This window comes from Nannospalax galili, unplaced genomic scaffold (genome assembly GCF_000622305.1).
Source record: "Nannospalax galili isolate Female #2095 unplaced genomic scaffold, S.galili_v1.0 scaffold11728, whole genome shotgun sequence".
Taxonomy (NCBI): domain Eukaryota; kingdom Metazoa; phylum Chordata; class Mammalia; order Rodentia; family Spalacidae; genus Nannospalax; species Nannospalax galili.
The window spans coordinates 34,446-44,058 of NW_008357969.1; the positions used below are offsets into that span (position 1 = coordinate 34,446).

Sequence of the window (9,613 nt, forward strand, 5' to 3'; positions counted from 1 at the left end):
CAGTCCTAAACTGTACCCCACACCCTACTTGGCTCTGGGGCTACCCATTGCACTCAGGCCCCTCTCTGCATTTATTACGGGGTTAACTGAGTTTCTTTGTTCCTTAGTTTAACTTCTCACTCGTTTACCTGCTACCAGAATTTGCTATAACCAAGACTAGGACCAACCCAAGACAGTAAGACTTGGTTTTTTTGTTTTTTTTTTTTTTTGGTCTTTTTGAGACAGGGTCCCCCTGCAGCCCCAGCTGGCCTGGAACTCACTATTGTAGACCAGGCAGGCCTGGAACTCACAGAGATCCACCTGCCTCTGCCTCCCAAGTGCTGGGACTACAGGTGTGCGCCACCACGCCCAGCTACAGCTTATAATCTTTTGAGCTGGCATCCAAACACAGTCTTCAAAGCCAAAATTTCTCCAGTGCAGGTTACATTTTATAGACTATGAAATTATGTCAATTAGCACATTAGTATGATCAGTGCTTTTAGAAGAATAAATTTCTAAAAAAATCCCTAGGATTTTTTTTTTTTTTTAATTCCCAGTAGCCTGTTTTTTACTCTCTCCTCTAGGGATGGGGGACTGCTGGCATGGGGTGTCACCTTCTCTGTTTTCAGGTTTCCTGGGAACAGTGGCAGCGCCACATTCCTAGTTGCAGGTGTAGCAGTACTTAGTGGCTTTAGCTCTGAGGCCTGTAGAATTGTGAGCTTCCTCTGTCAGCGTTCATCTTTTCAAAACTCTGTGTTGCCATCAGACAGGGAACAAGAGGGTCCTGAGATCCAGAAAGTTAACATGTGATACCAGAGCACCAAGCTTTGCAGCAGGTTATGCCCCAAGGGCAGCCAAGGTTCTAGACTGCCCAGACCAAGAGCCAAGTAGCTCTAGAGCTGTCCATCCCCCACCAAGCTTGTTACAACAGGAGCCAAGGAGGCGTTCCTTCTTGACCTTGGAGACTTGCTTGACTCAACCACTTTCCTGGCCAAACCTCAGGGCTCAACATAAAACAAGTTCCTGCCTGATGGCTGGATCTGAAGTTTGCGGTATAGCATCTAAAATCCATTCTCTCAGAGATAGCATATAAGGACTTTGTTCCTTTGTTGTCTGGCTTTAACAGGAAAAGATACTGGGGCTCTTAATCCAAGCCAAATACCCATAAAGATTCCTTCCCTCCCCAGATTTTATAGGGGGCTGAGAAACACAGCTAGGATTGTTGGGAAATATTAAGCTATCCAGAACCTCAGCCAGTTAGCTGTGAAATTGCCTACTTCTCACATTTGAAAGCTGAGATGGCTCTGCATTGTAGCCCTGGAGTCCTCGCTCAGGTTTGAGGGAGTCCCACATGCTGAGCTTAGTTTTCATAGGTGGCTTAGGTTTTCTGGATGTTCTTATAAGCCTGGGTTTGCACTGCAAAGGCTGTGTGCTTCCTTCCCACAGAGGGCCTGGAGGAGCTGGTGAAGCAGAAAGGCTTTCTGGATGGGGTCTACTCATTTGAGTATTACCCCAGCACCCCTGGGAAATACAGCGTTGCTGTCACTTGGGGGGGACATCACATTCCGAAGAGGTGAGTCTAGGCTGGTGATGAGGAGAGGTGCATTGTTTGGAGGCATGTTCGGCCCAATGTAGGCTCGAAGGACGTTGCTGCTTCCCAGGCTGCCAGAGGAAAAAGAAATCCGCTTTGTTGAACTTTTTTTTCCCTCCTCCTCTCAGAGCAGCACACAGACGTTTGGCTTGTTCTCAAAAGCAGCAGAAAGTTGCTGTGGTTTCAGTTGCCTTGCTTTAAATCAAATGCTGGTGGTTTGGACCTGGTGGGAGGCAGGGAAGTCAGAAAGAGCTATAATAGAGAGCAAATGGACTGTGTGTCTATACGGCCTTATATAAACCAAGGTTCTCCTTTTCAATGAATGCCTCTGTTCACAAATGCCACAGGGGCACATTCTGCTGTGGTTTACATTAAAATCATCTACATGAATGCTGTCAGGGACCAAGGGACCCTCGCTGCAGGTTTGCTTGAGGGTGTTTCAGTTTCCTCTCTGTACTCCTGTGTTTTGCAGCTCTCCTGGGGGCAACTTAAACTCTAAATACATTTCATTTGTCTTGAGAAATAGTTGGGCATTATAGTAGTTCCCCACCCCCATGTCCATGAGAGATGCCATCTAATACCCCCAGTGTATGTCTGAAACCCCAGACTGTCATATGCTGTCTAGACATGCATACACACAAGAAAGTTTAATTGATAAAATAGGCACAATAAGAGATGAATAACTGGGCCCAGCTTGATGGTGCACGCCTTTAATCCCAACACTTGGGAGGCAGAAGCTTCCAAGCCAGGGCAACAGGGAGACCCTTTCTCAAAAAAAACAAAACAAAAATCAAAGATTAATAATGATGATTAATATTAAAAGAACAATTATAGCTGTAATGAACAAAGTCTTGCTGATACAGTATTCTACTGTACTTGGTCTTCCTGTGCTCTTAGATGACTAGTGCCTATGTGATGAGATAAAGTGAAAAGATAATATAGGAATGGTCACAAAGCACGGGACCACTACTGATCGTCTAATGATACATGCTGTGGATCACGTTTGGCTTCATAGAACAGAAACTTTAGAAAGGAAAACTGCTAAGGGGGAACGGTTAAATAGTGTTTTCCGTGTCTAAGCACACTTATTTTAAACATTTGATGCCAAAGTTAAAGCATGGTTGATCACATAGGAATGAAGTAACACACACTTACACTAGTTTCCTTGTTATAGCATAGATAGGATAGGATCTAGAGAAGTGTGGATGTTCTTACCTCTAAGGCTCACGATCTAGATGGCCCTGCATGCAAAAGTCACTCATGAGCAAAATACAGCAAGTGTGTTGCTCGAGTGTCAGCCCAGTGGCCCCAGCTCCTGAAGCACCAATGTTACATTATATTGTTGACATAACAATGGCTGTGGGGGGACCTCTGTGGAGGAAGGCAATTGCCTGGAGTTTGGGTCTCCATGCAAAGATCAGGCAAGTGGAAAGAATGTATGCTAAGAGTTCATTGCTATGGTTGGCCCCTTCATGTTCTTCTTTACTGTCCCTTCTCTTCCCTGCCTTCTAGTCCCTTTGAAGTTCAAGTTGGCCCTGAAGCAGGCATGCAGAAAGTCCGTGCGTGGGGCCCTGGTCTCCAAGGTGGGGTTGTTGGTCGGTCGGCAGACTTCGTGGTGGAGTCTGTTGGCTCTGAAGTGGGGACTCTGGGTAAGTAGAGGTAACTGCCCAACAGCTTCTGTAACAGTGCCTGGTGTTGTGGCATCACACAGCCTCCTGGCCTCCTGACCATCCAGCACCTTCTCTGGATGCTATAGAATTCTACTTCCTATTTTTGTTCTCTTCCGCTTGCCTAGAGATCTTTCATTCACTAACCCTTGAGGGGAAAGACCTTCTGGAGGGTTTATACTAAACAGTGCATGGAATTTAATAGACAAATACTGGGACTGACCCTTAGTTTAGATGGATGAATGAATGAATCAATGAATTCTGCTAAAATTTGAAAAAGTAAATATATTAGTTGTTGCATAATTGAATGTACTTTAAACACACGTCTGATGAAACATAATCATGATGGTTGGGAGTCAGCAAACTTTTTTAGAAAGAGCCACATAGCAAATACTTTCACCTTGTGAGCTATAGGATTTCTGAGACAATTATGTGACTCTGACATTGTTGCTTTAAAGCAGCCATTAAGATATGTAAATGAACGGGAGTGTCCGTATTTCTGTAAAACTGTATTTACAAGAATAGAAGTAAGCTAGATTTGGTCCTTGAACTATAACTTACTTGCCCCTATTTTAGGTGTAACAATAAGCAAAAGAGGGAAAAAAATTTTAAATAATTTTCCCCACTAAAAAGATTAATCATTTTGGGGTGTATACTTCCAGTCTCTGGTAATTAGTATTTAACCTTTAAGTCCGCCCCACATACACATATGCAAATGCTAATCTGTCCCATAAAGTATCTGTGGGAAGTCTTCATATTTTTATGCCCCAGATAAGTATAGGTAATGCCTTCATTTCCCATGGCTTCTGTGGAATTCCATTGTGTAGATATGTCTTGGGCTCTCCAGTTACTTCAAAGATCTTGCTATATAAACAATGCTGAGTGCGTATCCCTACTCAATTCCAAGCCCAGAAGTCAGTTTAGTCAAATGAGTATTGGTTTAAGACTTTTGGTACACACTGTCATATCACCAATAGAAGAATTTTTCTGTTCCTTGTCCCCTGCCTCCTCCCATCCTGTGCCATGAGATCTGAAAATCCAGAACTATCCAATCTAACTCTTCCATCTCTAGTTAAGACATCGTAACCTTGGTTCTGTGGGAAAGGAACATGTTTCATTTTCTGGCCAGTACTTACTTTCCAGGAGGCAGAGGGAAGGAGATGGTAGTAACAGAGTAGATAACTTCTCACCATGTTTAACCAGGAAGGCTCTTCTACCCCATCCCCAGGGTTCGCCATTGAAGGCCCTTCCCAGGCAAAGATTGAGTATGATGATCAGAACGATGGATCATGTGATGTCAAGTACTGGCCCAAAGAGCCTGGAGAATACGCTGTTCACATCATGTGTGATGACGAAGACATCAAGGACAGTCCATACATGGCCTTCATCCACCCTGCTACTGGAGACTACAACCCCGATCTGGTGAACAGCTCATTCTGCTTCTGCCCCCTCTTTCCTGCCCCCCGCCTCCTTTGCCTCTGTCCCTGAGGAATTATTACAATTAACATGTCCAGAGATGGCAGGGAAGAATGGGTTCGCTCTTAGTGGGATTCAGCACTTTTATGTTGTTGGGCAAGTGAGGTAGCTCTCTGACTCTTGGCATTTTCATCTATACACTGAGAATAGAAGTGTCTCCTAGAGTTTCTGGGATGATCCAAGGGCATGATCTTTGGGGCTCCTCTTGCTCCTTTTTGTAGTTATTATTTCAGTGTGCTTCGGAGACAAAAGCTGTCACCACTCCCCCAGTTCTGCTTCTCTGAAACTGGAACAGTGTTTCTGAGAGCTTCCTCTCTAGCCCTTTGCAGTCCTCTAAGCATCAAGTTTGAGGCAGCCTAGCTGACCAAAAGCCCCCATACCTCCACCTCCCCATGTGTGCTGTTTTCGGCTTACTTGACCAGCTGCCCACAGACTGCCTTCAGTGTGTGCTGATTGATGATATCTTGGGCTCACTGCTAGTTCTTTGCTTTCTGGCGGTTGCAAACTTTGCACTAAAGGTTCTACATCTCCTCAGGCATAGCCAAAGGTCTCTGCCCCAGGAAGTTCTGTCAGCTCTGAGTAAGGCAGGGGGCCTGGGTAAGTTTGGGTTTAGTTTTAGAACATTTTTTCCTTCATGAAAAGCTATAGATGTTATTTATTTTTACGTTGTAGTCTACATTGGCATTTTGTTCCCCACAGCCATCCTTAACTAAGCTTGAGGTATTTTGTGCTTCCCCTTCCCCCATCCCATTCCCCAGTGACATAGAAAGAGAATCATTATTGGCTCTTTGCCCCAGGTCCAAGCATATGGACCGGGTTTGGAGAAATCTGGTTGCATCGTAAATAACCCCGCTGAATTCATTGTGGATCCAAAGGATGCTGGAAAAGCTCCCCTGAAGATACTTGCTCAAGTAAGTTTCTGGGCCACTTGCAGTTGTCAAATGGAAAGTGTAACAGCAAGTTGATCAGTGCATCTGGGCCTCAGTTTTCTGGTTCCAAGAATATTAATTATCTCAAGGGGTTGTATGAAGATTCCAGGGGCATTTTTCCTGATCTTTGTGATTTATGCTCTGGATAGAGAGTTTGTTTCAAATTTCTCTAATGAATCTTTCACTTTGGCTGAGTCTACCTAGGCCCTGATGGGAGCCTTATAAACAGAGTTCAAAGTATGCTTATCTAATTTAATTGAAATTAGCCAAAGGGCTTAAATGTAGGAATAAAAATTAAGATAAGTGCTGAATGGCCATGGCTTTGGGGAAGGTGAGGGTAATATTTACTCTTAGTGATTACAAGTGAGTAAGTGGAGCTGGGCATAGCAACATGTTCCTGATTCCTAGTAAGGTAGGAGAATCAGTTGAACCCAGGACTAGAAGACCATCCTGAGCAACCTAGTGAGGCCTGGCTCAGTTTTTAAAAAAAGAGCATTGGATGTTTAGTTACCTGTTGGCACCATAGAGCGTGTTGTGAATGCTGTGTATTTTAAGATAAGTTAGTGGTATCTTGTCTGTTCCTAGAAGCCACAGTGGCCCCTCTTAGTGGAGGCAGTGTGAGGGCCACCTCTGTTCTCACTCCACCTCTTTTGCAGGATGGGGAAGGCCATCCCATTGACATCCAGATGAAGAGTCGGATGGATGGTACATTTGCCTGCTCATACACCCCGGTTAAGGCCATCAAGCACACCATTGCTATTGTCTGGGGAGGTGTGAACATCCCACACAGCCCCTACAGGGTAGGTTGTGAAATGAATACCAATTGTGTTTAAAACAAAACAGAACAGGACAAAACAAAAAAAACCCTAGTTGTTTGAGTCTGGGCTCTGTGCCAAAGCAGATGCATGAAAAAGAACTCATTCTGGATAGACCCTGAAAAGTGACCTGGCCTGAAGGGCAAGACACCCTTGATTGCCCCAAAGACCATTCCTAGTGATGTTTTTCTGGATCTAAGAGAAGGAATATTTGATTTATTTCTAGATCATATCTTTTCTAGGTCAACATTGGGCAAGGTAGCCATCCCCAGAAGGTCAAAGTGTTCGGACCAGGCGTGGAGAGAAGTGGTCTGAAGGCAAATGAGCCTACTCACTTCACGGTGGATTGTACAGAAGCTGGGGAAGGTAAGAACAGGCTTCATCCACCCCAGTGACTTCTGCTCCATAGGAAGTAGTCCATCTCAGCAGTAATTGTTTACCTGATGAGCTCAGTTGGTTCTTTGGTCATAGTTTTGCTAAGCCTCTATGCTTCCTCTTTCAAAACCCTGACCTACCCTGGTCCCTTTCCTTAGGTTTCTTACTGGAAACGTCCCTGTTGTTCTCATGGGGTGTTAGCCCAGCTGGAAGTGATTGAAGGGGACTTGCTGCTTCTTGTAAACTGGTGCTAATAAGCTGTCTGTTCCAGGTGATGTCAGTGTTGGCATTAAATGTGATGCTCGAGTGTTAAGTGAAGATGAGGAAGATGTGGATTTTGACATTATTCACAATGCCAATGACACATTTACAGTCAAATATATGCCTCCTGCTGCTGGGCGATACACTATCAAGGTTCTCTTTGCATCTCAGGTGTGTGTTGTGGCCTAAGAGGGATAGAAAGGAGTGGCCTGGTCTGTTGGCCACCTGTATGTATATCTCCTTTTTCATTTTCTACTGTTTTTTTTTTTAAGCAACTAGGGAGGTGTCTTGAGAACTACATTAAGTGTTGTGCTTCATTGTTAAAAAAAAAAAATCTAGAACTAAATTTTCACTACTTTTTAAACAGAAGTGAAGCATAGACAGTGGTAAAAGTAGGACAAGGGACTGACTTGTTAAAACTTTCATTAAGCTTTTAATTAGAAAGTTAAGCAACTTCTAGATGTGTTCCATTTTGACCTCTTAGAAGTGATGTCTGGTCTCTGCCCTTAAACTTCTATAGCAAAAGGCTTTCTGAAGTGTCAGGTGTGTGATAATGACGATCAGGTAAACAGTACTCTGACACCAGGTATTTTGAAACCCTAATGATTACAATTAACTTTATATAAGAAATAGGAAGCTCAGGAGAACAGTCTGTGCCTCAGGTTAATGGTCTTGCGTTGATATGATCCAACTAATTTATTCTACTTTTAATCTGGCAGCCTCTAAATTCTTTCTGAAGAATTACAGGCATTCTATTTCTGATTACTTCCTTGGAATCCCCACACAGTCATCCCTGGAGGACATTTCTCTCATCCTGACCCTGTAGATTGTTGGTTTTGAATCTATTCTGGGTATTATATTTTTTTTTCTTAGCCCCCAAACATCTGGTGTCCAGTGCACAACGGTGTTTGTGCCGTCAAGGTTTCGGATCTATACTTCCTAATGCAGACTTGACCCGTAGTAATGGAAGTCGCTCATCACTTGCTTAAAGTACATATTATGCCAGTCTTTGTCCTTTGTGTTTGGGCAGAAGCCTAAACTCTGGCAGTTGTTCAGGGACTTTCCTTCTAAGACAGTGTCTTTGCTTCAGGAAATCCCCGCCAGCCCTTTCAGAGTCAAAGTCGACCCTTCCCACGATGCCAGCAAAGTGAAGGCAGAAGGCCCAGGGCTCAGTAAAGCAGGTAAGATGGCAGGTAAGGCTGCCCCAGGCTTTCCACAGCCAGTGGCACTGGGTGTGTTCCATCCAGACCTCAGGGACTTGTCGGACTTATCTCCACCGAGAGCTCTGATGTGGCAGGAGCAGTGTGTCTGCCTTGTCAATGGCTGCTGCTGTGGAACTTGTCAGACTGGTTCTAAAAGTGAAACCTCTCCAGCCAACACTGTCTTCTCATTTCACGGTATATCCTTTCAGGTGTGGAAAATGGGAAGCCGACCCACTTCACTGTCTACACCAAGGGGGCCGGAAAAGCTCCACTCAACGTGCAGTTCAGCAGCCCCCTCCCTGGTGATGCAGTGAAGGACCTGGACATCATCGACAATTATGACTACTCACATACTGTTAAATACACCCCGACTCAGCAGGTAGCGTCCTTGTACCCTCCTCTGTTGGCCAGGTGCTTTCCCACAGTGCTGAACTGTAGACAGCAGAGGAGTGATCAGAGTTGTGGAGGTGCCCCCCTGTGTGAAGGGGCTCTCCAGACCTTTTGTCCTCACCCTCTCTGGGAGCCTTGGAAGAAAGAAAGCCTATGACACGTGCATGTTCACACTCACTGTCCCATACTTTTCCTCTGCTTCTGCCTTTAGTTGTAGAAAAAGAGCTCCCACACCTGAAGTTTTCCTCGCTGGCCCTTTTAGCATAGTTTACTTTTTTATGAGGTGTTTTAGTGGGCTCTTTTCTCAAAGAACCAGTTCAACTTTTAATCCCTAAGGCCCAAAGCACACTGTTTAGGCCAACAAATTGTTTCCTTTTACAAAATGCAGGAATTCTGATGAGTCTGCCATCTAGGCTGATTTGTTATTTTATGCAACCAGAGTCCAAAAACCACCCTTCTACACAAGTTCATGTCTGTTTAATTTTTAAAATTTATCCTTTTTGTGGCAAAATTGACACGTTACCAAATGCTAAAGCCTATAGTTCAGTGGCATAAACTACATCGATCATACTGTGCAGGCCTCACCATCCACCTTCCAATACTTTTTTTTTTTTTAAAACTTGCAACACTGAAATTCTCTGCCCATTATATTTGTTTAAGATTGTGTTTTGCTTCATGTTCACACCTCCAGAGTCTGGACAGCAGACATCCTGGCAGGAAAGTCTGGATTTTAATACTCACGCCTAGTGTTGTAAACAGTCATTCTAATCCCTGAGATTCCTTCATTCTGGGAAGGAGAGAGAGAGAGAGAGGGAGAGGATCCCCTGTGTGAAAAATGCCATTTGCAGGACAAAGGCCATGCTGTCTGCAGAAACCTCGTTCAAGCCTCTCTTTGTCTGGGCCCTCTCAGCAAGGGGCTGGCAAGATT

General features: G+C 44.4%; 1 protein-coding gene across 1 annotated transcript in view; it reads left to right on the top strand.

Moving 5' to 3' along the window:
* LOC103752279 (filamin-B) overlaps positions 1 to 8,674 on the top strand; it is a gene marked incomplete at its 3' end in the record, with an annotated part of 30,462 nt that extends 21,788 nt beyond the window's left edge. The window contains exons 9-17 of the mRNA XM_029557634.1: positions 1,426 to 1,552; positions 3,083 to 3,219; positions 4,466 to 4,659; positions 5,511 to 5,624; positions 6,299 to 6,442; positions 6,700 to 6,823; positions 7,104 to 7,264; positions 8,184 to 8,274; positions 8,505 to 8,674. Of these exons, the coding sequence (XP_029413494.1) occupies positions 1,426 to 1,552; positions 3,083 to 3,219; positions 4,466 to 4,659; positions 5,511 to 5,624; positions 6,299 to 6,442; positions 6,700 to 6,823; positions 7,104 to 7,264; positions 8,184 to 8,274; positions 8,505 to 8,674 (1,262 nt within the window). The remainder of the gene's footprint in view (positions 1 to 1,425; positions 1,553 to 3,082; positions 3,220 to 4,465; positions 4,660 to 5,510; positions 5,625 to 6,298; positions 6,443 to 6,699; positions 6,824 to 7,103; positions 7,265 to 8,183; positions 8,275 to 8,504) is intronic.
* Positions 8,675 to 9,613: the final 939 nt, after the last annotated feature.